At 45.2% G+C, this 27,568-nt stretch overlaps 1 protein-coding gene across 1 annotated transcript in view; it reads left to right on the top strand.

The window, feature by feature from the left end:
* Nucleotides 1-4,229: 4,229 nt before the first annotated feature.
* The window catches only part of ROBO4 (roundabout guidance receptor 4), a 91,324-nt gene continuing 67,985 nt past the window's right edge, over nt 4,230-27,568 (top strand). The window contains exons 1-6 of the mRNA XM_084808150.1: nt 4,230-4,396; nt 9,150-9,473; nt 19,423-19,580; nt 21,600-21,720; nt 25,744-25,882; nt 27,281-27,408. Coding sequence (XP_084664276.1) covers nt 4,330-4,396; nt 9,150-9,473; nt 19,423-19,580; nt 21,600-21,720; nt 25,744-25,882; nt 27,281-27,408 — 937 coding nt within the window. The 5' untranslated portion in view covers nt 4,230-4,329. The remainder of the gene's footprint in view (nt 4,397-9,149; nt 9,474-19,422; nt 19,581-21,599; nt 21,721-25,743; nt 25,883-27,280; nt 27,409-27,568) is intronic.

Here is a 27,568-nt window from a genome sequence, read left to right as displayed (position 1 = left end):
CCCTGCTCTAAAAAAACCTCACCAAAAGTGCTGACTAGACACAGAAGTGAAACAGGAGGGTCACAACATCATCCAAAGAACCCATAAACAACTGTGAGTAGAGAATCACGAGTGCACAATAAATGCCTCATGTAGAAAAGCCCTGAGCTGAAGTAGCTTTACAACACAATACTGTTTTTGGGCAGTAGCCAATGCTGTTCCAGTGAATGAGAGACAAGCTGGAATAAGAGAAGTGTTTATTATTTGATCACACATTAATCCTAATTTTGAGTTGGGCTTTCCAGATAATTTTCTTACCAAATAGTTCACAGTTCATATGGTGTCTCAGAGGTGTCTCGGGTTGTGTCTGGGGTTCACCCAATATGAGAGGGACCCCACGTTTGCAGCAATAATGCTCACTTCCGACCTTTGTCCTAAAGTGCCGAATGCCTCTATGACTTTGGCCTTTTGTGGCTCAAACTGCTTCTCCTTAAGCATGATTTTTTTGTTTAGGTTTATTATTCACAATCCTTCCTGCCACTTTTGCAACATCCTGCTATTGTGTGGTCATACCCATGGCCTTGGCAAACTCTGGCTATTTGCAAGGCTTTATAAAACAACAAGGTGCACTATCCATGGATGGAAGGAGACAATGTGTTCGTGCATGATTTTTTTAAACACACACACACACACACACCTATATTTATGTATCTAAGGGCAGGAAGAGGGATTGGACAAGTGAATTTCAAACAACAGTCCCATAGCAAATGGGTTTAGGTATTGAAAGGAATTCTAAAAACAGAGCTGTTTGATATGGAGTTAGGGTGGCCACTTATGCATTGCCAAAGAAGAAGAAATACATCAACCCTCCCCAAAGAGAGAGAGAGAGAGCGAGCGAGCAAAAAAGTGTGCTCCTTTGCATAAAATTTGCATATGCTACTCTATATGCAAAGATGCAAATTTACAAATAATTACCATACTTTAACCAGAAATACAATAATCTCATAGTGGGGAAGACTGTGGCCAGGTGAGCTGTATGCCTGGTCAGTCTGCTGTCAAGGTGCTCACGGTTGATGGGCAACTTCAAGGCCTCTGCTCTCCCTTTTTCTGGTTCTCGAACTTTAAGAAGGACTTGGACTGGACAGCACTTCAGAGGGAGAATTCCTTCAAATAAAGGTCTGTCCTCTGATAGCCCTTCAAATCCAGCCTGTCTTGTCCAGTGCAAATTTGGTTTAAAGATGAAGACCATACAGCAGGGGCCTTGAATTTGTCCATCAACAGTTAGCACCTGTATAGCAGACTAAGCAGGCCCACAGATCACCAGGTCACAGTCTCCCTCCTCCCACCCCATTATGTCGAGATGTACTGTATTCCATTTAAATTATAGTATTTCTAGATGTGCATCTATACATATACATTAGCATATGCAAATGTTATGCAAATTGGTGTCCTTTAGTCCTCTGTTTTTGGTGATACATAAGGCCACAATCTGGGTTTAGGGCAGATCTCAGGGAGAAGCCTATCACAAAACCATAATATCCACCTGCAATGGCGTGGCCCCTTGGTTTTCTTCAGACTCTGGGCCAAAACTCAAAAGTAATTCCTTGGGTGAAGCTGATTCTTCTCGAGCAGTGTGCAAATGGCCTCTCAAAAGCCTTCACCCTATTTGTGGACAGAGAAATTGGGTGGGGAGAATTTCACCACATTTCTCCAGGGGGAGAAGAAATTCTCCCACAGTTTCTTACACCATGTGCCACCATAACAGCGGCAGTAGCACAGCTTCTTTCTTCTCCGTAAGTTTTTGTTTGTTTGTTTTATGCTGCCACTGCAAGTGGTAACCTGGCCACCATTTTGTATCCTCTGCAATGCCCTGGACCTAGCAACATTTGGGACATGGAGGTGGGGTGGGGAGAGGAATAGCAGCTGCCACAAAAAATTATGTAGAATGTTTCTAAAAATTCTGTAAGGTGGCTTTCTGTTTTTAGGAGGGTGAGAAATTTGGGTGTGTGTGTGACAGAGAGAAAAATATCAGAAATGTTGGCTCAGGTCTAGTTTTTTTCCTCATTGGTTGGCAAGTCTAGTGTGCATGTGTGAATTTTCATACTGTATCTTGGTACAAGAAGGACCTAATTGCATACAAATGCATGTAACTAAATTCCCCGATGGTCTTTAAAAAACAAGAGAGACAGTGTACTTGTGAGAGGGAAACCCATATTTGGAACTCTCGGTGGTGGTGATGGTTGTGGGAATAGTCTGCAAAAAATGATTCGACACGTTTAATGAAATCATTACAGTATTTTTTTTAAAAGAGAAAAGCTGTTCAGGAGGAACATTTTAAGGTAGGGATGTGGTAGAACAGAGCTCCCCAACCTTTTTGGACCCATGGGCACATTTGGGAATTTGAGATACTGCTGTGGGCACCACCACAAAATGCCTAATCAGTGGGTCACTGTTTTGCCATCTACCTGTCATATCTATGGATCTTAGGCTGCATCTTATTCTGCAAACCTTTTGTTTTATGTCTATTGGACACCACAACATCTCTTTAATAAGGCATTGTCTAATTTGGTTAATTGCTGATGCTTCTTTTAAACTTCTGTTTTGGCCATGTCCAGTAGTTGCTTCTTTTGGGGAGGAGGTTATTACCCAGACACATTTTGTACTGGAACAGTCTTTAATGTTCATTGATGTACACGCCCTTTTAAATCATTTACCTGCTTCATGGAAATTAACAAATGGTCAACGTAAATGGATTCTCTGCACTCTTGAGATAGCTAAAAGCCTGATATCACAACATTGGAAGGATAAACACATGCAATGGATTGAGGACCTTACAATGTTTTCAGTATTTGAAAAGATGGCATTTAGAAACCACCTTCAAATGGATACTTATTTGGATGTTTGATCGACTTTTATTGAAACCTATGTATAATTGCTAGAAAGCTGTATGCATTTCATACAACTTTTAAATACACATATGCATATTTAAAAAATGGAAAAAAGTAAGAATTATATTTTCGGGTGCCTGTGGCCACCACATTGGGGACCCATTCATGGGTGCCATGCTGGGGACCCCTGTGGTAGACCCTTTCCTCGTATTTGTAGTAGAATGTGCATGCAAGGGCTGTAAATGTGTCAACACTGAACTACCATGTGCAGATGTGCATGCTGAGGTACCATATTCTGTGGGTTCTTCTTTTCCCTGGCACATCCATAACAATTTCCTGAAGGTTAAGAAAATATAATGAAAGCAAAACACAATTCCCAGTTAAATACCCTCCAACACTACCCATCCGTATAATATCTGTTTTTCTTTTTGCCTTGGATCCAGAATTAGTCAAACTTAGAATGGACCCATTAAAATCAATGGGGCAAGTTAGTCATGACTGACTTGTCCCATTGATTTCAATGGGTCTGTTTTTAAGCATGACTAAGTCTGGATTTAACCCTATATGTATAAGTACATATAGAAACTGGTATGTCACTAGTTTATATTTGATACTGTATCTCACATATCAGCTATATTATTATAATTATTATTGACTATTATTATTATTGACTATTATTATTTCTTACATAGAAACTGGAAATTTCTCAATTTCACAAGCATGTACAGATTTTTGAAATTTGTAAAAGAAGAATCCAGATTTTTTTTCTCTCTCAGCCAATTTTGGGAAGATCTGTTTTATAGTTTGGCCATGTCTTTTGGATTATTTGTTTTTACTTCATTTGCAAACCTGTTACTTATTAGATAGCTCAATAAAACCCATTGCCTTCACTCCCATTATTTTATACTGGGAAAATCTTCATAGATTTCAGATGTATCTTCATAGATTTCAGATGTATTTTCTATGTATGTAAGGTAGAGGTGAAGTGGATACTGTTGAAGCAAGGAGGAAGCAGAGAACAGAGGGGAAAATCCTGTTGGAGGAGACTTACTTGTCTTGACTTAGGAAGGGACAGATTCCAACTCTGGCTCTCCCTGTAAAGTAGGAGGAAACCAGAAAGTTGGTGCAAACAGTCCCCTTTTTTGGTGATGATGTGGGACCTTCAAGCAACTGTTGTTTCAAACTGAAGTTGGTGGAGAGGATGTAGCTAAAATGCAAACCCTCCCCTTCTCATATCCTGTGAACAGTCCAGGAAAATATGCAGTGACACCAAGTGGGATGAAACTGGCTTGATGAAACTTTTTGGCACTGACAAACGTGTGTCAAAGCGTGTGTGTCAGAGCAAAGAGACAAAAAGTCCTCATAGTACTGACTGGCAGAGAAGGGGCAAAGTGAATAGGGTCCAGTCAATCTCCTTGGATGCAAAGTTCTCTAAAGAAGAAGCTTCAGCAACTAGACAAGCATGTCGGGAGGAATGGGTGTTGCGCTCCAGAGGTTCTTGATTTGGACGGCATATCTATTAATGGAAGGTGAGTGAGCAGAAGGAATCTCTTCTTTACATGGTGATTGGATTTCGGCAGACCCAGTGGAAAGGAGGAAACCTTTTGGCTGGGATACTAAGCATAACTTGCATGTAAAAAATAGATGTGACTCAGTTCAGAGATAAAAACCATGGTTAGTGTAGCAATCCTTTGCACATTTACACAAGAGATGTTGAAATCAGAGGGTTTTGTTTCTGGGGAAACATGTTTAGGATTGCCCTGTAAAACTGGACTGAAAGAGGGGACGAGTTGGGGTGTGTATCTTTTTTAACTGACGGAACAAGCCCTGAATTTGCTTATGGGAGAAAGAAAATACCCCAGTAACAAGGTTTTGTTGATTGAGTGTTCAGAAAATGTGAAAACTTTTCCAGATGTCATCTGGATCTTGGGTCACAATGGCACATTCCTTAGATTTCCTGCTTCAAAATATGTTCTTCCAAAAATAAACAAAAAATAACCATCCCTCATCAAAATTCTAAAAATAAAATCTAAAAATCTCTATATCCTCCCCTGCCCCCGAAATCGAATGTGCAGGCAGATCCTATGCATGCTTATTTATAGTGCAACCTTATGTGCTCGAGTCAGATGTAAATGGCTCATACTCCCAGGTAAATGTGCACAGGACTAGCAGCTTTATAGCACAATCCTATGCTTGTTTAGTCAGAAGTATCCCACTGTTTTCAGTATTGCTTACTCCTAAGGCTGCAATCCTAAACATACTTTCTTGGGAGTAAGTCACATTGGACAGAGTAGGACTTACCTCTGAGTAAATATGCTGGAGGTCGGAACTAAGACCTACTGAGTCCAAAATGTCCCCTGAACACTAAGGACTAGAATTTGGGAACAGTGGGTTACAAGGCTATCCCCCAAGGACTACTAAATTTGCTTCCTGGCATTGTAGTAACATTACCTTGAGTTCCTCCCACCCCCCATAATACAATTATTATTATTGCACATGTAGTGAAATCAGTTTGGACATAATTGGAGGCCTGGGGCTCTGGAGAATGCTAATCTGCTACCATTGGGGGCAAATTTGGGATTGTTTCAGACCCAAAGCAATAGATTTCTGTTAGGTTGGGTTCTTTGGATCTGGGTTTGCTTTGTTTGGATTGCAGCCTGTCTGGTATGGTTTTGTTTGAGGCAGGCTGTATGTTAGAGCAGCATTTGGACTGCTGTGTGCCACATTCCAGAGAAGCACGCAGCTGGATTTGGATGCTTAGTTCTTGGAAAACTGGCCCAGGGGGTTCAGATGATGCCCTCCCTCCCCTCAGAGCAGAGAATACTTCTGTTCTTCATGGAGCCATTGGTTCTCAATGGTTTTGGGATATTTTTCTCCCTCTCTCATAATACTAGAACCCAAAGGGGTCATCCCATGAAGCTGATTGGTGGGAGATTCAGGACAGATAAAAGGAAGTAAGTCTTCCCACAGCACATGGTTAAACTATGGAATTCACTTCCACAAGATGTAGTGCTGGCCACCATTTTGGATGGCTTTATAGGGGGATTGGACAAGGAATTCCTTCCCCCTCCTTCGCCCTCTTATCTGAGTCTTCCGTATGTTTCATTGGTCTAGCTCCTCTCTTCTTGCACCCTTTCCTTTTTCATGGAGGGAACTCACGCGGAACACAAGCAGGGTAATTTGATAGCTCATTATCTCCTATCTATTTAAAAATGGAATGAAGGTCATTTAGTGCAGGAGATGCCCTGGAGGTTCACGACATCATCGAAAGGGCCTGCAAACTTCTGTGAGTGAGCAATCTCGATATTAGGATAAAAGCTCTGGGTGAAGAAGCCCTAAGTCTCAGGAGAAGCATTTCAACCTTACAGAATAGAGGAAAACACACGCAAGCGTGGGGAAACCACCAAACAATCAGCAGTTGGATAAAAGGGGAAGAAGTTCAGAATTCCCCAGAGTGTCAGATTGGGACCCCAATGGCCCTGCTGGTTGAGGGTGATAGGGGCTGTAGTCTGACACATATGGAGGTCTCCAGTCCGGAGAAGCCTGCACCACAGCATTTCACAGGCGAATGTAGGCGCAAACTGGAGTATTTTGAACAGTCCTATTCTCCTGCAAAGGATCACCGTCCCTTCCACTCTACACATGGCTGAAAGCTCCACTCAGCCTCTTGTACACCTGGTTGGCAACTGTTTTATCAGCCCTTGCTGCTGCAACTTTAACTGTGGCTCAATCACACCATATTCTGGAGATAAATGTGATTGTTTACTAATTCTGGGGTGGGGAACCTGCAGTCCGTGGGCCACATGTGGCATTTAGCCTAACTTTTGGTGGGCTGGCAGAGAGACAGAGAGAGAGAGAGAGAGAGAGAGATGGGGTGAGCTGCCCTGTACTAGCTTCTGAAGCAGGGTATGTTAGTTAACCAACCAGAATGGTTTCCTTTTTCTGGTCTGTACTAATACAGGGGAATGGGAAGTTAGTACATCCTAAAGGTTTTTACTTTTACAAAGGCTTTCCCAAAGGCAAAACTACCCCCTTCCCCCTAATAGGGCCCCCAAACAAGGACAGGGATTTATCAGGGGCACGACCCAGAGAACAGAAATTGCAGCTGGGAAATAGGGACCGTTGGAGGGTATCATATGTGAAAGGGTGCCTGGACACCCACCGGTCTGCAGATTCCATTCATTGTGGCTGAAGGTCTGTGACTCTCTGTCCCTTCCGAGAGGACAATGTCAGGAAGTTTTGCACAGGAAGTTCCAAGGGACTTAGCATGCATTGCAATGGTAACAATGAGCTGGATTCTCGGGGTGTGTGTGTGTGTGTGTGTGTGTATCAGCTGAATGCCATTATACTCGGCTTAAATTGGGGGATGGGGTGGCTTTTGCCATTTCTCATTAAATCCTGGATGCTTGAATGCTGGGAAATCTGAATCTCACATTTAACAGAATGACAAGAAACTGTGCAGCTATTGTTAACAGATATTGAGATAAGGAGGCTAAGAGCAGGGAATTATTAATATCATCATCATCTTCATCATCATTTATTTAGTTCTTTAGGTGGTTCAAAGCACATTCATGATCTCAATAATCCTTACAACAATGTTGCAAGGCAGGGCAGTATTATTCCCTTTATTGCAAAATAGGGGGTTGATTCTAAGACACCAAACGGGCTTGCCCAATGCCGTTAACCGAGTTCACAGCAGAGGTGGACTGGCTGGTGCATAGCACAGCTGCTCTTCTTCTTCTTCTTCTTCTTCTTCTTCTTCTTCTTCTTCTTCTTCTTCTTCTTCTTCTTCTTCTTCTTCTTCCAGCAATGTACATGACACTTTACATGCTTACCTGTACAAAAAAGGCAGGCCTCTGCCCCAAAGGGCATACAGTATATATATTGATAGAGGAAAGGCCAGTGGAGGGAGCAGGAGGAAGAAAAGTTGACAAGGGATGTACATGCACAAATTCAGTGTCACAATATTGAGGACGAATCTCAACTGTGGCTGAGAGAAACAAATTATGCCCAAATCCAGATAATGTTACCTGGAGTAATGTGGGTTCCAAATGTTTGTGGTGCTCTTGTATTTTCTCATGGAGACATGTGCAAATGACCTTGTTGCATGCTAGATGAAGCATCAGTAAATTGAAGTGTGAGTGAAATGTTATGTTATGTTACAGTTTATTTCTATGCTGCCTTTCTACCAGGATTGCTCCCAAAGCATATCACAAAGGTATATAAACTCACCCATCAGTGAGTCTTCACATACAAAGCTGCCTTGTTATATTCGGTCTCTATCTAGCCCAATACTTTGACTGGTGGTAGCTCTCTAGGATCTCTGGCGGAGAAGGGTCCCCCCACCCTCACCAGTCCCCTGATCCTTTTAACTGGAGTTGATGGGGATGCAGTTTAGGATCTTTGGCATGGAAAGCATGCTTCGGCTATTGGGTGGTGTAGAAATGAAATAAATAAATGTATAAATAAAATGTCATGCTCTACTACTGAGCTAGGTTCCCTTCTGATGTCCAGAGTGGCCCCCACATGCCAGCAGGAGGCTGAGCAGGGCTGCCCCTGGAGGTGGGAGCAGGTGGTCATTGGCTTGCATACTTATATGCCAGGGGTGACAGAATGTTAGGCCTGGGGACCAAATCTGGCCCTCTGGTGTTCCCCAGATGGTCCCACCCCTTTCTCAGGCCCCTCCCCTTCCCAGGCCCCACCTGCTTTCCCTAGGCCATCCCCCCTTTCCCAGCCACCTGTCATTTGATTGTTTTCTAGGTATTGTGCAGTCCCCCCACCCCAATTCTAAAAAGTCAGCATGCCTCTCTTAAGGTTTACTTACTGGTCATAAGAGCTTTAAGCTAAAAGGGGCTGATATTTTTGCTATTTTGGCTCCACCTCTTTTGCCATCAGGCCTACCCATCCCTTTTGCTTTCGGCTCTGCCTACTGCTGGGATGTGGCCCCCGATAGTTCTCCAAGATGAAATTTGGCCCTCAAGCTGAAAGAGGTTCTGCACCCTTGCCGTAAGCTTAGTGGGGACTTGAAGCCAGGTCTTCCTGGTCCAAGTCTGGCAATTCTCTCACCACTACACCACACAGGCTCTATACAGGTTGCCAAATCATGCCATGGGTTATGTGGTCACTGATGTTTTATTTTTATCTTTTTAGAACTTCAGAGTAAACACAGTGCTTGGTACTTTCTGACAGCAAACACTCCAGCAAAGTAGAGCAAGACAAAAGGCATTGATGGGAGGAAATGAAGATTATCTGTTTCATTCCCCCCCTTTATTATCCTCCCAGGTTCAAAGTCTCGCTCAGAGGAACTCATGCCGCAAATCATTGATCACCCCTCTGACCTTGTGGTTCGCTCAGACAAGCCTGCTACCCTGAACTGCCGTGCTGCTGGGAACCCAGAGCCCACGATTGAGTGGTATCGCAATGGGGAGTATGTGGAGACAAGCAAAGGGGATGCGACTTCCCAACCCACCCTTCTGCCCGATGGGTCCCTCTTCTTCCTCCGCCTCAGCCAGAAAAAGGGAAAATCGGATGAGGGGGTGTACAACTGCGTGGCCAGAAACCACCTGGGCACAGCCATTAGCAAGAATGCTTCACTCTATGTGGAAGGTAAGTCATTGGGATCATCTCGGAGTATCTCATGTTCCGCGGGTAGCTTTGTTTGCAGCATGCTGGGGCAGCTTGGAGAAGAGCTTGTTTCTTTGAGCTTCCTCAAAGGCAGCCATGGCCCAACAGTCCAATTCTGTAGAATTGTGATGGAGGCTAAGTGCTGGAATCCTGTGATTAGGGATGTACAGATTTTGTTAAAACCATTCCATCCCTCTTTTGCAGATTGTCAGGCAACTTTCATTCTGTCATCCACTTATTGATGGAATTGGATTTTTCTTAATTTCCTGAACTTGTGGTTGCACTTGCGCAAAGGTGCATTTCCAAAGGAAAATGTGCACTTGCGCAAAGGTGCATTTCCAAATCTGCATTTTCATGCTTTTTAATTTATTTTTTCATATTTTTCATATGTCTAAATTTATGTACAATTCTAGAAAGTAAAAAACAAAAAACTGGTCTGCAAGTCCACAGAATTTATGCAACTTGGGAAAAGCCTGTCGGCTGCGGAATCCTTGGGCCAAATTCATAGAAGCAAACTCCATGTTTATTCCTGTAGTCATGATGGTGCTATGATTTAAGTGAGGTTAAAGTGCAAAACTGCACACCTTCAGAAGATGTCCTTTTTAGCAGGGTTGACTGACAGTTATTGTGGCTGTTTGCTCTAATATGTCAGAATGCAATGTATCAGGAGTGAATGGTAAATCTTGGAATGGTGTGTAGGGGAGAAAACACATGTTGGTCCTGTTGGCCACAACTGAAGAAATACACATGGCTGTCTAAAGCCCCCCCCCCCCCCAGACCAGGGTCTGAAGTTCTTTCAAAATGCAGGTTGCTAATGTGAAAGCCCTAAGCGGCTTGTGACCATGTTACTTGAAGGTTGGATGACTCCCATATGACATTGCTGTCCCTTCAGATCCACTATTGTGTGCCTCTAGCATGTGTCACATGTCACGCTAAGCAACAGTGAGTTAATTAATCCACAGGACTTAGCGGTGCTGGCTGAGCAACTTTTGCGAATTCAAGCTGCGACCATAGCTTGTCATGTCATGTGGTGTGTTAACTATGCCAACAACCCACCCTTGCCGGGTTCGCATGACACGACAAGCTGTGGTTGTGGCTTGAATTTGCAAAACGTTTCCCGGCACGCACTACAACACCTTGTGGCCTATTTGAGCAATGGTGGGCTGTAGTTATCATGCAAATATCTTCTGAGGCATGGTTGGTGACAATGTGCAAGAGGGCTTTCTCTGTGGCAGAGCTTCATATGGGGAACTCCCTGCACCAAAGAAATTAGGTTAGGTTATCTTCTTTCTATTTGTGTTCTACCAGCAGTTTAAGATGGTTATCTTTAAACAAGTTGATTCTGTGGTTGCCCCATTTAATTTCTTGATTATTAGTTTTGCACTTCATCTCTCTCTCTCTCTCTCTCTCTCTCTCTCTGTCTGTCTTCATGCTCCTTTTAGTCTGGGCATTGTTTTTTTAATGCTGGATTATTTTTTATGTCTGTTTTGTTTATGATATGTATATATTGCCCATCTGACAAATGCCCTTGGAGCACTTTGCAATCATAAAACCCTCAAACAATTGTAAAACAACAACCAACAGAATAATACAGCAAATGTCAAAAAATTAAGATATTAAAAAAAATTAAAAAATTCAGGATCCAGAAATAAAACTGAAGATAAAGATGTCCAGTTAACGATTAAATGCTTGTTGGAAGAGGAAGGTCTTAGCCTGGCATCTAAATGTATACAATGAAGATGCCAGGCTGACCTCCCTGAGAAGGGCATTCCACAGATGGGGTCCACTACAGAGAAGGCTGTTTTCTCCTGTACCACTGTGGGTGGCAGCAGCCAGAGAGGAATCTTCGAAAATGATCTGAACAGTCAGACAGGAAAATAAGGAAGAAGGTGCTCTTTCTGGTAGAATGGTCCTAAGCCATTTAGGGTGCAATCTTATGCAAGTTTAGACAGAAAAAAGTCCTAGAACTCCCAGCATTCCCCAGCCAGCCATGAATTCAGCCCAGAAACTGACTGGCAACCAGTGCAACTGATGCAGGGCTGGAATAACATGTTCAAAGTGGCCAGTCCCAGTCAGTGGCCTCACTACTCTCTTCTAGGGATGTCTGTCATTGGCCAATCCTGCTCTTTTGGGGCCTGACAGATTCCTGCTGCCCATCTGCCTTGACTTGCATTCGTGAGCTGAGGAGCGGATTTTTCCTGAAACCTGGGAACTCTTTTTGGCTGTCCCCCATGCCCCCGCCGTAAATACAAAGTTGTGCAAACTGCAGCTAATCTGCTAATTTGTGTTGTTGTTGTTGCTGTTCAGTCGTTCAGTCATGTCCGACTCTTCGTGACCCCATGGACCATAGCAAGCCAGGCCTTCCTGTCCTGCGCTCTCTCCCGGAGCGTGCTCAAGTTCATATTCATTGCATCGGTGATGCTATCTAGCCATCTCATCCTCTGCTGTCCCCTTCTCCTTTTGCCTTCAGTCTTTCCCAGCATCAGGGACTTTTCCAGAGAGCTTTCTCTTCGCATTAGGTGGCCAAAATATTTGAGCTTCAGCTTCAGTATCTGTCCTTGCAATGAGCACTCAGGGTTGATTTCCTTTAGGATTGACTGATTGGACCTCCTTGCAGTCCAGGGGACTCGTAAGAGTCTTCTCCAGCACCACAGTTCGAAAGCATCAGTTCTTCGGCATCTGAACAAATTCCGGGCAGAATTTCCGCAATTTTGTACAAATTGCAGCTGGAACTTGTGCAACTTTCTAGTTATGGAAAAAAAAACTCCGGAAAGTCTGTGAGCAGACCCAACTTGGTGCAGACCGAGCTGGGCCAGTTCGTAGCGAGCTGAAGTCCAGGGGGCCGAGCTGATGAAAGCCCATTGAACTCCAGCCCCCGGACAGAATCTTCTGACATCCATATTCTCTTCTGCACTAACTGACGTTTCCAGACCATCCTCAGAGATATCCCCACATGTAAGACATACATTACAATCTTCCAGGCAGGTGGTTACCAGTGCATGGATAACTGCAGCAAGGCTCTCTCTGTCCAGGTAGAGCTGTAACTCGTTTATCAGCCGAAGCAGATAAAAGATGCTTCATGCCATTGAGGCCACTCGGGCCTGAAGTGTCTGAACTGGACCTATTATTTTATTCATTTATTAATTAAATTTCTATCCCACCCAAATGGCAGAAGCCCTCACGGCAATTTGCAACTATATAAAAAAAAGCTTTTTAATATTTTATAAGCCACTTTGAAGGACTCTTTTTTTTTTTTTAGAGGGGGTATAAATATTTGTATAAATAAAATAAATATCCAGGCAGCAGAGTAAATTATGTCATGAATAAATCAGCAACAACAACAACAAAAGTATAAATCTATAGACTGAGAGTAGGGATGAATGGACTCACCCGCGCCTGGCTTCGTCAGGCACTTGCCGAGCCCCCACCACCTCCCACCCCTGTTTGCGGCACCGCACAAGCTTCTGGATGGCCTGGCAAACACCTGGCAAAGCCACAGGGCCATCCTCCCTCTTAGCGAGTGGCCATTTTACACAGCAAGGGCTACTCGGGCTCTTCCGGGAAGGTAGTGTTGCATAGTTGGCAGCTGTAAAGGGGCCATTTATGCAACGTTGCAGGCATGAATGCTCAATGCATGCTTGTAATGTTGCATAAATGGCCCCTTTATGGCCACCAATTGCACAACGCTACCTTCCCAGAAAAGCCCATGGTGCCATCGTTACACAAAATGGCAGCTCGCTACAAGGGCAGATGGTTGCTGGGTGCTTGCTGAGGCATGGGTGCTCAACGAACGGGGTTTGCGAGTGCCCCATGGCTCAGTGAACAAGGTCTGGGAGGGCGCTGGAGTCCACCCCCCCCATACTCTCACAACATCCCTAACCGAGGGTAACAGTTAAGAACACAGAATTTTGCATTCTTGCTACTCATATGACTCATATTTCATACACTTCATGCTCAGTGTAGCACTGGGATGCCATATGTACCCCTGGACCACACCAGCTTCCCCACCTTTGAGCCAACAGTGTTGCTCTTGTAGGGCTATGCAGCACTGATGATTGATGCAATTAAAATCCTCGTTAATATGCAGGGTGGGAGACTCTACAATTAACACTTCCTTAATGATCAGCCTCCATTCAGCTCCTGTGGCTCAGCATGAAGGCTCACAGTGGTGTATGGCAGCTATAAATATTCATACCCGCAATGATGGTCTGGGAGATGCTTCCGTTAGCAGCACTAAATTGAGTGTGCCGCGTGGGTCTGCACTTCAAGCGTGTGCCCACAAATACTTCCGCTCCCTGGATGTACGTCAGGCCTGGCCTTGCCATGAAGTGATGTGCCACATGTCCTTCAGGAGGCAGATTCCAGGGAATGCTCCATTTTCCCATTTCCAGTCTCCATCTCTGAGGGTCCCAAAGCAAGATCAGCTGGAGAGTGGTGCAATTTTGATTCTTTGCATCAGGTGCGAACGTGTCTAAGAGCTGATCAGCCAATTACACAGAATGAGGTTGTAAAATTCTAGACCAGCCTTCCGCAACCTGGTGCCCTCCAGATGTTTTGGACAACAATTCCCATCATCGATGCCCAATGGTCATGCTGGGTGGGGCTGGTGGGACCTGGAGTACAAAACTCCTGGAAGGCACTTGGTTGGGCCTAGGCAATACCATTTCACATAGCAAGTATGGGGGCCAGGACAACTGTTCAGTTGATCCAAATGTTTTTAATGAATTGATTTTATTCCTTGACTAAACGTCGGAGCCCTTACCTTTTAAGAAGGCAACCATAGCTCAGTGGTAGAGCACCTGCTTTGCATGCAGAAGGTCCCCGGTTCAATCCCCAGCATCTCCAGGTAGGGCTGGGAAAGTATCCTGTCTGAAACCCTGGAGAAGTGCTCCCAATCAGTGTGGACAATACTGAGCTATAATGAAGCGTTCTATTTTTATTTTGGGTGTGTATGTTTTACTTAAAAAAAACCCAACAACACGTTAAAAGTTGCAATCCTTAGGATTCAAAAGGCCAATATAACTGACAGAAGATTGGAACCTTTTGGGCAGAATTCAACAGGGCACTTATATCCCTGCTGATTCTTTTCCACCCCGATGATTCCCTTCCGGAAATGGTGGATCTTGCTAATTCTGCTGTGCAAATGGGACCCACCACTTATGCAAGGGAGATTTAGCACTTCCTAGGGGAAGCCCCAAAATGAGGGGAAACACTTGTTCCTGGAAGGAGGCAGGTTGGCAGAGCATTTGGGAGGGTGGAAGAGAATCAGCAAGGTTGTAAATACCCTGTTGGATTCTTCCCTATGTTCTGCATTCATTAACTAAGAGTAAAACCCAGCTGAGTCCTACCTAGAAGAGAGCCATTGAAATAAATGGGACTTAGGTTAGACATGACTAGTGATGACACAAAATTTTGTAATGAGTTGGCTCATTGGTTGAAACTCATCCATTTGTAATACTCACCTTTGTAGCGAGCTTGCATCGATGTATTACAAATTTGCTATTATGTTTGGAGGTGATTGAGAGCTTCAGAGCATGTGCAATCTGCATCTAAACAATGCCATTTCTGCACATGCGCTGAGTTGGTTTAGCCCTTGAACGTTCCAATGCACTGCTCCCCTCATTGGCGTTGCCATTGCACCTCTGAGTCCATGACGAGGAGGACTATATGGGCCCATCTTCTTTCCTCCATACACCAGCAATTGGCAAGTAAATGTTACATGACATCATCATTCAGGCAGGCCACAGGAAAACAACCAATCAGGAAGAGGGCACGTAACATTGTGACGCATGATGTTATGCTGTACTATGCGATTCCAAACTACAGCTCCCTAGATGCACTTTGATATCGTGCACATGTAAAAGCTTTTATACATGGTACGATATCTTGTTATAAAGGAGAACTCTCATCCAAACTCACATGGGGAAATTTGTTACTTTCCGAGTAAGTAAAAGATTCACTTGAGTTAGGGTTGCCCATCACCAGTCATGACTAACTTAAATCCCATTCACTTCAATGGGTCTACTCTAAGTAGGATTTATGTTGGATTTTACCCTAGGTAACTACCCTAACTGCAAGTGTGGCAGCTCAAAAGGTAGTAATGGGTAAGAAATCCATGAAATATCTGCCTGCACCCCCAGTCATTAACTTCTGCAATAAAAAGTCATGTTTACATAACCAAGTTGTAGACTAGTGGCAATGAAATGTAACATTACCCTTCCAGACATTGACGGGCAATACCTTAATGGGGAAGACTGGCCAACGAGATCACATTACGCCAGTGCATACTTTCCCAGCTGCACTGGCTGCCCAGTAGGGATGGATGGAATGCTTACCTGCCATTCCAGGGGGCGGGGGGTCCGCAGGGGGGGAGGAGATCCATTCCTCCCCCCCGGAATCCTCTTCGGCCATTTCTGCTCCGCAGTGATTCCGCGGCGATTCTGCCGGCTGGCTCCGAAGTGCCAGCGATACTGCCGCCATGCCATATCGCTGGCTGAAGGGGACTACTGACTGCGGATGCAAATGGCATCCCAGACACCATTTGCGGCCCTAAAGGCCTTAGTTTAAGGTAAATGCAACCACAAATATTTGCGTAGCCTATCGTGTTAATGAAAAGCACGGATGCAAATGGCATCCAGGATGCCATTTGCGGCCGTAAAGGCCTTAGTTTAAGGTAAATGCAGCCATTTACGGCTGCGTTTACCTTAAACTAAGGCCTTTACGGCCACAAATGGCATAGTGGACGCCATTTGCATCTGCAGTCAATCCGCTCAGCCAGTGATATGGCAATGGCGGCCGTATCACTGGTGCTCTGGAGCCAGCCGGCGGGGAGGATCTGGCCAGCGAGGATTCCTCCTGGAGGCACAGATAGAAGATCCAAAACTCCGCAGACTTTGGGGGTCTATTGAATTCTATTGAATCCGGCCTCGTTGGGGTCCGTGGAGGATTTCTTCAACATCCCTAGCTGCCAGTCCATTTCCGGGCCTGATTCAAACTGCTGGTATTAACATTCAAAGCCCTTAATGGCTTGGGGCTAGGTTATCTGAAGGGTTGCCTCCTCCCATGTGCCTGCCCAGACCCTAAGATCATCTTCAGGGGTCCTTCTCCATGAGCCAAAGGAAGTGAGGCAGGTGGCTTCCAGGAAGAGGGCCTTTTCTGCTGTGGCACCATGGCTGTGGAATGAGCTCCCTAGAGAGGTTCGCCTGGCACCCACATTGTACTCCTTCTGGCGCCAACTGAAGACCTTTTTATTTTCCCAGGTTTTTTTTTTAGTATTTTAGCTCCCTAGTCTTCTAGCTTTGGTGTTTTAAATCTGTATTTTAAATCTCTGCATTGCTGCTAGGTTTATTCTGGTTGTATTATTATATTGTGGTTTTAATGCTTTTATATTGTATATTGTTTTATCCTGCTGCCTTGGTTTTAATTTTTGTGAACCTCCCAGAGAGCTTCAGCTATTGGGCAGTGTAGAAATGAAATAAATGAAATTAAGATAATCATTCTAGCAAAAGTGATCCTTCTTCATCAGTTTGACATAATCTTTCTTCCTTGTGGGGTGGAACGTACCCTATTTCTTTGCTATGGTCACCACGAAAGAGTCAAATCTTTCTTCTGGGCTGTAAGGGAAAGCAGCATATGAGGTGGAGATGCTTTTAGAAGCCATTATGATGGTGGGCAGCAGGGGGCGGGAGGGGAGTCTAAAAATATCTAGCAATAACATCCTAAGGTATGAGGCCTGCAGACTGCAGCTTGTAAGCACTTGACTCATCTTCCGGAGGTCTGACTCTATCACAAAAGATTCATATCCTCTGGGAGGGAAGAATGCCAGAAACAGGCACAAGACTAAATAGCAAGAGGGAAAAGCAGTCTTCTCTGCTCTCTGTGGATTTTCCCTTCTGATCGTGTTCCAACCTCAAGTTGTCAAGGCGATAGCTGTGTTTGAAGAAGCGGCACCTAAGGCAGTTTCCCATAAATAGCCATGCTTGTTCTTATTTCACTGCCACAGGATGTGGCAATGGCCACTCGCTTTGTTGATTGGACAAATCCGTAGGCGATTAACTTGGATGGCTATATAGAACCTCCATGTTCAGAGGCAGTGCACCTCTGAATACCAGTAAGGGGGCAAGACAAGAGCTGGAGAGGACCAGACTTCATGCCCTGCTGATGGGCTTTTTGGAGGCTTTTGGTTGGCCATGGTGGGGAACAAGATGCTGAAGGAGATGGACTGTGGGTCTTCATTATGGGCAACCCATGGTCTGCAGGTGGCCTTGGAGACCTTCAGTGCGGCTTGCGCTGGTATCCATGTTGCTGCTGCCTGATTCCCCTACACTCCTTGCATTCTGTCCTCACCATGAAAATCATGTTCCCCATAGTTTGCCAGACAGCCTGTGATTGATATGGGGAGGGTTGGCCATCCCCTCCCTGCACACCAGGGTGTGTGTGTGTGTGTGTGTGTGAGAGAGAGAGAGAGAGAGAGAGAGTGTATGTGTGGATGGAAGAAAGGCTCTGTGTGTGTGCGCGCGCGCGCGCGCGGGGGGTGGTGGTGCAGTGGTGGCTGGTGGCTCTGATTTCGGTGGGGCTGTGAATCTATTCTAGGTTTCAGTCAGAACCAGCCAGAACTCTAAATGAGCTGTCCAAGCTTGGATAGCTTCTGGCTGGTTTTTAGTGAAACCTAGAATGGATACACAGCCCCAATGAAACCAGAGCCACCAGCCTCCACTGGGTAAGTGTGAGGGGCAAGGGAATGTTTGCCTTGGCCCCACCCATTGTCAGCTCAGGCCCTACTGAGCACCAGCTCTCTCGGTGCCCCCTCAGCATGCAGCCTCTGACCCACTGCCCATCACTGAATGTAGCCCTTGAAGCCCAAAAGGTGGCCCACTCCCTGTTTTCCATTGTACGAAAGCTCCAGGCTGGTGTAGCTGAGGGGCTCAGATTGGCCCCCTCTTGGGAGTACAGAGAGGCTTTGGATCCACTGAATCCAAAACTGCCTCCAACCTAGGGGTGTCTAAAGCCCCAGACTTCTGGGCCGGGGGGGGGGGGTCTGCAGTGGGGAAATCCAGGCCGCTTGGGGCCCTGTGGATTTCCCTGGAGCCTTACTGCATCTGTCGGATTTCGCAGGGTGTCTTCCCTCCATGGGGCCATGCTAGGACCCTTCTCCCTCATGCTGGCTGTTAAGGGAGCCCTTGCAGGGAGGAAGGGCCTTGGCAGCACCCCAGCATTCTTGCCCCAGCACTATTTAGAATGGAGAAGAGCCTCCCCGCCAGATCTCCGACAGACCCGGAGTTGAATGGGGTCGGTCCGCTGCGGACTTCTCAGGTCAGATTCTTGAGAATCTGGCCCGATTTGAATCTGTGGTGTATTTTTCAGCCATCCCTACTCCAACCTACACCTATCATGTCTCCCAAATGCCCTGTTTTGGATCGTTATGTTTGTTATCACTGGTGGTACCCTTCCCCCCCACCCGAGATCTCTGTGGGGGTAGCAGAGGCATCTGAGGCAGTGAAATTGTCCCCGTGCCAATGAAGGCTGCCACTGAGGTTAGGCAAGCTGAGTCTGGGGTTAGGATTGCTCTGCCCATCCTTAAGGTGCCACAAATCCCCCCCCCCCGCACGCTGCAATCAGCTAACAGGGCTGCCCATCTGCAATTTGACACAACGCAGAGAAGATGCCCTTTGCATGCCAGGCCTGTGCTCTATCACTGAACTACAGCTCCTACCCCTCTATCTCAAGGCATCAGCATATCTAGACACAATTCCGACATCAAAAAATAGCAACATGCAGAAACCAGTGGGAGAACATGTCACTCTCCCTGGATACTTTGCTGCTGACCTCAATGTTGCCACCTTTCAATACGTTTCTGGTGGACTACCAGAAATGTGTTGGAAGGGCGAAAATCCTCCCACTGGAGATTTAGGGTATTTGTGTTTCCTTGTAGCTCTGCAGGAAGAGTTTCGGCTGCATCCTAGTGACTTGGTGGTGACAGCTGGAGAACGTTTGTCATTAGAATGCATGCCGCCTAGAGGACACCCCGAGCCTGCCCTCTCATGGAAGAAGAATGGAGTGCCCATCAATGAGGAAAATGGTCATTATGAGGTACCAGTAATCAATAATAGTAGTAATATCTAGGATGTATGGGTTGGGTCAAGACTTAGTCATGCTTGGAGTAGACCCACTGAAATCAAATTAAGTCCCATTGATTTCAGTGGGTTCTACTCTAAACATGACTGGGTCCAACCCACTGTGTTTTTCAGTGTGCAAGGTGGGACATAGATATTATCTCAATGATACTTGCAAGGGTATAAGGTAGGCAAGTATTAATAATATGCAATAATAAATGTTGCAGATAAGGGGCAGAGATAGAGCAGTATTTTCAGTATTCATTTATTACATTGATATCCCACCTTCCTTTGAAGGAGCTCAAGGACTGTAATACTTGAGGTAGCACCTCTCCCAGTATGAACCTATCCATATATCGCGGTGAACATCTGAGGCCCTCTTCTGAGGGCCTCCTGCAAGGGCGGTTCAGAGGGTGGCAACAAGGGAGAGGGCCTTCTTGGTGGTGGCCCCCAAACTGCAGCATGCTTTCCCTACTGAGGTTCATCTGGTGCCATCTTTCTGGTGCTAGGTCAAGACTTTCCTCTACTCCCAGGCATTTGACAGCATATGATAATGTTTTGTTTTGTTTTTAAACTGGTATGGGGATTTTTATTGCTGATAGCGTAAAATGGTTTTATATGTTTGTATGTGAATGGTTTTATATTATGTTACTTTATTGTATTTTCATGGTTTTAATTAGGGCTGTGCACCGCTTTGGCCCAAAGCCCAAGCTCGGAGTCATAGCAGGGTGCTTCGGACCACTTCATGACACCTCTGAGGCAAGGCGGAAGGGGCCCGAAGCGGCATGAAGCTGGTCAGGTCTCTCTGAAGTGCTTTGGCGCAATCTGAAAGCCCAGCCCAGCCATGCTGCTGCTGCCAGCCAACCCCTAGCGTCTTGCCTGGGTCCTCTGGACACACACCATCAGCCATCTTGTTGTTCTCGTGGGGGGAGCCATTTTTAAAATGGTGACTCCCTATATTTCCAGAAATGGGTCCTGCAGGATCTATTTCCAGAAACACAGGGAGGGAGCTGCCATTTAAAAAATGGCTCCCCCCCCCGGTAACAACGGCTGCCGGCATGAGTCCAGAGGGCCCAGGAGCTGGTGATAGCAGCAGCGATAGCTCTCCTGGTGGTGGCAGCCGGGCGGTAGTGGCTCCCCCCCCAAAATAATGAGACAGCTGGCGGGGCACACCAAGGGGGCCCAGGTAAGGAGCTGGGGCCTGGGTGGTGCATGGGGGGCGGCGGGGGGGGCGGCGGGGGGGCGGCGGCAAAGCAGGATTTGGATGTTTGGATCCTGCTTTGGCTGCAGGGGCCAAAGTGGGTCCCTCCCGCCAAATCAGCCCGAAGCGAATCGGGCCTGTCTCAAAAGCCTCATAGCGGTCTCTGAGGTGGATTGGGGGGCAGGGATGCACAGCCCTAGTTTCAATCTTTGTGAACTGCCCAGAGAGCTTTATCTTGGGAAGTATAGAAGTGTAAAGGATGAATGAAATACGTGATTCTCTCTCTCTCTCTTTCTCCCCCATTTTTATCCTCCCAACAACCTTGGGAGGCAGTTTAGGCTGAGAGACAGTAACTGGCCCAAGGCCACCCAGTAAGTTTCATGGCTGAGTGATGGTTTGAACTTGGCCACAATCATGCATGTTTGGTCACGTGTCGCTTACACTGCTCCGACACGCTCTATGCGGGGCTGCCTTTGAAACTGCAGTTGGTGCAGAATGCTGCAGCCTGTGAACCACTACTCAGAGCAAGAGACTCTGAGTAGGTTTCAGCGTCCTATTCAAAGTGCTCCAATTCAAAGCCCTTAATCAGGGGTGTCGAACCTCTTTCAGCCTTGAGGGGCCAAGTCGCCTTGAGGGTCCCTCCACACACACTTTTTTTCTTTTTCTTTTTTGGGAATGGTGTCTAAGAAAATTAACTATAACAATAATAATAATGAATCCTATCCAGAGAAAGGGAGGATGGTGCATCTCAGGCCCCCTGACAAGGTCTCACTTCTTTCTTTCCCATTTCTGCAGGTTTTGGGTGTGAAGCTCTTGGTAGCTCATGCTCTGAAGAGTGATTCAGGCGCATATGTCTGTGTGGCCAGCAATCATGCAGGAGAGAGAACAAGCAGAGCAGCTGTGGTCTCTGTCTCGGGTAGGAAGGTCAATCACGACTGTACAAGGTCACATCTTTTCCCACTGTGCTTTGCTTTGGATTTGGAGGGCAACCCATCGGGGTCTCTCTGAACCACAGATAAATGCTACATTAGGACTGATCTGGCAAAATGTGTAGCTGTGAGCTTCACCTAACTGTACAAGGGTTTAAGTGCTTATTGAGGGAATTATACATCCCACTCTATCTGTTTAATAGGAATGGTATCTATTTTTCATCATGTGAACCTGTTTCTCATGGGTATTGAATTTGCACTGATGTGCCACAGATATTGACTTAGCAGAGGGATAGGCAACTTGGTGCCCTCTAGATGTTTTCAACTACAACTCCATACTCCTTTACCATTGGCCATGGTGGCCAGGGCTGATGAGCATTGTAGTCTAAAACATCTTGCCTACCCTTGACATAGCAAATGGAGAGCTGTTTGGAATGCTGAATCTCTGAAAACAACAGTCTTTCAAGAAAACACTGCAAGGGTTTCAAATGTTCCTTGGAGATGTGGCATGGTCCTCAGTAAAAATGGCTGGATCATTTGACTTAATCATTTCCATAATATGGGTTCCTATATTTTATGCCTGTTTTACTGGATCCATCATCATAAAGTACAGGAAAGAACGCTCATATGAAGACATGTTGTTGTTCAGTCGTTCAGTCGTGTCCGACTCTTCGTGACCCCATGGACCATAGCACGCCAGGCCTTCCTGTCCTGCGCTCTCTCCCGGAGCGTGCTCAAGTTCATATTCGTTGCATCGGTGATGCTATCTAGCCATCTCATCCTCTGCCGTCCCCTTCTCCTTTTGCCTTCAGTCTTTCCCAGCATCAGGGTCTTTTCCAGAGAGTTTTCTCTTCGCATTAGGTGGCCAAAATATTTGAGCTTCAGCTTCAGTATCTGTCCTTGCAATGAGCACTCAGGGTTGATTTCCTTTAGGATTGACTGATTGGACCTCCTTGCAGTCCAGGGGACTCGTAAGAGTCTTCTCCAGCACCACAGTTCGAAAGCATCAATTCTTCGGCGCTCAGCCTTCCTTATAGTCCAGCTCTCACAGCCATACATTACTACTGGGAAAACCATAGCTTTGATTATACGGACGTTTGTCGGCAAGGTGATGTCTCTGCTTCTTACTATGCTGTCTAGGTTTGCCATAGCTTTCCTCCCAAGGAGCAAGCATCTTTTAATTTCATGGCTACAGTCACCATCTGCGGTAATCTTGGAGCCCAAGAAAGTAAAATCTGTCACTGCTTCCATTTCTTCCCCTTCTATATGCCAGGAAGTGATAGGACCAGATGCCATGATCTTAGTTTTTTTAATGTTGAGTTTCAAACCAGCTTTTGCACTCTCCTCTTTCACCCTCAACAACAGGCTCTTTAGATCCTCTTCGCTTTCTGCCATTAGGGTGGTGTCGTCTGCATATCGGAGGTTGTTGATAATTCTCCCAGCAATCTTAATTCCAACCTGTGATTCATCCAACCCGGCATTTCTCATGATGTACTCTGCATATAAGTTAAATAAGCAGGGTGACAATATGCAGCCTGGTCGTACTCCTTTCCCAATTTTGAACCACTCGGTTGTTCTATGTCTGGTTCTTACTGTTGCTTCTTGACCCTCGTACAGGTTTCTCAAGAGACAGGTAAGGTGGTCTGGTACTCCCATCACTTTAAGAATTTGCCACAGTTTGTTGTGATCCACACAATCAAAGGCTTTAGTGTAGTCAATGAAGCAGAAATAGACGTTTTTCTGGAATTCTCTTGCTTTCTCCATGATGCAGCAAATGTTGGCAATTTGATCTCTAGTTCCTCTGCCTCTTCGAAACCCAGCTTGTACTTCCGGTAGTTCTTGGTTCGCATACTGCTGAAGCCTAGCTTGTACGATTTTGAGCATCACCTTGCTGACATGTGAAATGAGTGCAATTGTGCGGTAGTTTCAACACTCTTTGGTGTTGCCCTTCTTTGGAATTGGAATGTAAACTGACCTTTTCCAGTCTTGCGGCCATTGTTGAGTGTTCCGAATTTGTTGGCATATTGAATGCAGCACTTTAACAGCATCATCTTTTAGGATTTTAAATAGCTCAGCTGGAAGACTGTCATCTCCGCTAGGTTTGTTGTTAGTAATGCTTCCTAAGGCCCACTTGACTTCACTCTCTAGGATGTCCGGCTCAAGTTCAGTGACCGCACTATCATGGCTATCAGGGACATTAATATCTTTCCTGTATAGTTCTTCTGTGTATTCTTTCCACCTCTTCTTAATCTCATCTGCATCTGTTAGGTCCCTGCCTTCTTTGTCTTTTATCATGCCCGTCTTTGCACAAAACGTTCCCTTGAGATCTCCGATTTTCTTGAAGAGATCTCTAGTCTTTCCCATTCTGTTGTTTTGCTCAATTTCTTTGCATTGTTCATTTAAGAAGGCCTTCTTGTCTCTCCTTGCTATTCTCTGGAACTCTGCATTCAGTTGGATATATCTTCCCCTTTCTCCCTTGCTTTTCGCTTCCCTTCTTTCCTCAGCTACTTGTAAAGCCTCATCAGACAGCCACTTGGCTTTCTTGCCTTTCTTTTTCTTTGGGATGGATTTCGTTGCTGCCTCCTGAACAATGTTACGGACCTCCGTCCATAGTTCCTCAGGCACTCTGTCTATCAGGTCTAATCCCTGAAATCTATTCCTCACCTCCACTGTATATTCATAAGGGATATGATTTAGGTCATACCTGAATGGTTTAGTGGTTTTCCCTATGTTCTTCAATTTAAGCCGAAATTTTACAAGAAGCAGCTCATGATCTGAGCCACAGTCAGCTCCAGGTCTTGTTTTGACTGACTGTATAGAGCTTCTCCATCTTTGGCTGCAAAGGACATAATCAATCTGATTTTGATATTGACCATCTGATGATGTCCATGTGTAGAGTCGTCTCTTGTGCTGTTGGAAATGGTGTTTGCTATGATCAGCGTGTTCTCTTGGCAAAACTCTATTAGCTTTTGTCCTGCTTCATTTTGTACACCAAGGCCATGCCTGCCTGTTATTCCAGTGATTTCTTGACTTCCTACTTTGGCATTCCAATCCCCTATGATGAAGAGGACATCTTTTTTGGTGTTAGTTCTAGAAGGTGTTGTAGGTCTTCATAGAACTGATCAACCTCAGCTTCTTCAGCATCACTGGTTGGGGCATAGACTTGAATTACTGTGATGTTGAATGGTTTGCCTTGGATTCATACTGAGATCATTCTATCATTTTTAAGATTGTACCCCAGTACTGCTTTTCCCACCCTTTTGTTGACTATGAGTGCTACTCCATTTTTTCTAAGGGATTCTTGCCCACAATAGTAGATATGATGGTCACCTGAATTAAATTCGCCCATGCCTGTCCATTTTAGTTCGCTGATTCCCAAGATGTCGATGTTCAATCTTGCCATCTCATGTTTGACCACCTCCAGCTTACCTTGATTCATTGATCTGACATTCCAGGTTCCTAAACAATATTGTTCTTTACAGCATCGGATTTTCTTTTCACCACCAGACACATCCACAGCTGAGTGTCCTTTCGGCTTTGGCCCAGCCGCTTCACTCTTTCTGGCGCTACTTGGAAATACCCTCTGCTCTTCCCCAGTAGTATATTGGACACCTTCCGACCTGAGGGGCTCATCTTCCGGCATCATCTCTTTTAGCCTCGTGATACGTCCCATGGGGTTTTCTTGGCAAGAATACTGGAGTGGGTTGCCATTTCCTTCTCCAGTGGACCACATTTTTTCAGAACTCTCTGCCATGACCTGTCCATCTTGGGTGGCCCTGCACGGCATAGCTTATGGCTTCACTGAGTTACGCAAGCCCCTTCGCCACAACAAGGCAGTGATCCATGAAGGGGATATGAAGACATGGGAGGTGACTAATCTTGCGGACACATAGCCATGGATTTTTTTTTTTTAATTAGATTTTGCATAAAAGAGGACACCATCTAATCACCATTCCATCACCCTGGGGAACTATTAGGGTTGACTAAATTGTCTGCTTCTGCCATCCTAGAAAAGCCAACGTTCACTCGACGACCGAATGATGTTCTAGCCATGCTTGGCAGTACTGTCCAGTTCATCTGTGGAGTCCATGGAGACCCGATGCCTGTTGTCCAGTGGCACAAGGAAAATGGAGACCTGCCCTCAGGAAGGTTGGCAGAACCTCTTATATGCCGAAGATTGGTTCTCATCTCCTATTTCTAAGGCTATTCTTATTTCTCAGCTTCTACTGCTTCTGCCCCTCATGGCTATGTATGATTCATTTGCAAGTTCACTGTAGCAAGCAAAGCATTTATCCAGACACCTGTTGCCTCCAATTGAGTTCACACATTACAGCCACATCACATGATTATTCTCACTGCATAATTATTGATAACTCTGGGCTGATTTATAACCTTCATGTTTACATCATCCACATGCATGAATAATCTTCACTGAAATCCACCATGGCTGAGTGAACATTTAGTTCTCTAATTATTAAGTTCTCATGGCTCATTCACATATGTAAGAGCTTTTCTACATGAGGCATTTATTCTGTGCTCATCATTCCTTACTCACAGTTGTTTACATGTTCTTTAGATGACTTCATGACCCTCCAGTTTCACTTCTGTTTCCCCAGGTTTTTTAGAGCAGGGAAAATGGAGTATTATTAGTGAAAGCAAAAGAAAATGTGTTTTCTTACTTTTGTAATTGCAATATTTCACTGTAGCAGAGCACCACCTAGAGGTTATGTAGAGGAAAAACTGGAAAGGAAAAGCAGTTTATGTAGAGCTTAGATCTCAATTCTGTGATGAAACTGAAAGTAGATACAGCAGATTAACAGCTCTAAGTCATGGCTTACTACAACAGTCAGAGTGATGAACATGTATGTTTGACTGATCTCCTGATGACTTTCAGCTGGATGTGTGAGTGGTAGGGATGTATGGATTTTGTAAAATCCATTCCATCTGCATTTTGTGGATTGTCAGATGCTTTTCATTCCACTGTCTGTTCATTGGTGGAATCATTTTTTTCCCCAATTTCCCAAATTTGTGCAAATTCACATTTGTGCAACTTTGCACTTGCACAAATGCACAACCCTCATGTGCAAACCCCCCACATACACAATGTGCACTTTCATGCTTTAGCCTATGTGGGAAATGTACATTTTGACCATTTTCAAAAACTTGACATATTTTTCTATGACTAAATTTGCATAAAGTCCTGGAAAGTAAAACAAACAAACAAACAAACAAACAAACAGTCTGTAAGTCTGCAGAATCCATGTGACTTGGGAAAAGCTGGTCTTCTACGGAATCCATGGGTCAGATTTGTAGAAATCTGAACTCATTTGATTCCATTGCAGATTTCTCCGACATTCCTAGTGAATGGCGTCCATTAAAAAGCATTTTATTGAAGGGAAAATGACTCCAGATTATTTGGTATTTGATCTAGTGATGGCTCTTTCACACAGCCAAACCATTACTTGATCCTGGAGTCATTGGTGATGAACGCACATTTGTAAACAAGGCCATAATCACCAAACAAGGGTTTTGGACCTTTCCTTATAGGTATGAAATCAGCCAAGAAAGCATCCTCCAGATTCACCGTCTGACAATATATGATGCTGGGAAATATGTCTGCACTGCTCGCAACCAGGTGGGAAGTATCTCTGCCAAGGCATCTTTAACGGTGCAGGGTAAGCAGCTCTATCTGCAGGAGAGAGGATGGATAAATGCATTGGGTTGCCTAACAGGGCTGGCTTCAGTTTTGTTGGGCATCTACCAGGACCCATCTACCAGGACCCATTTTTTGCCTTTTTTGGGCATCTACCAGGACCCATGCCCTGCTAGGGGGCC

This window comes from Heloderma suspectum, chromosome 6 (genome assembly GCF_057233095.1).
Source record: "Heloderma suspectum isolate Gila_16-S chromosome 6, 16-S_ref, whole genome shotgun sequence".
In the NCBI taxonomy this organism is placed as follows: domain Eukaryota; kingdom Metazoa; phylum Chordata; class Lepidosauria; order Squamata; family Helodermatidae; genus Heloderma; species Heloderma suspectum.
This window is presented reverse-complemented; position numbering and strand designations above follow the sequence as displayed.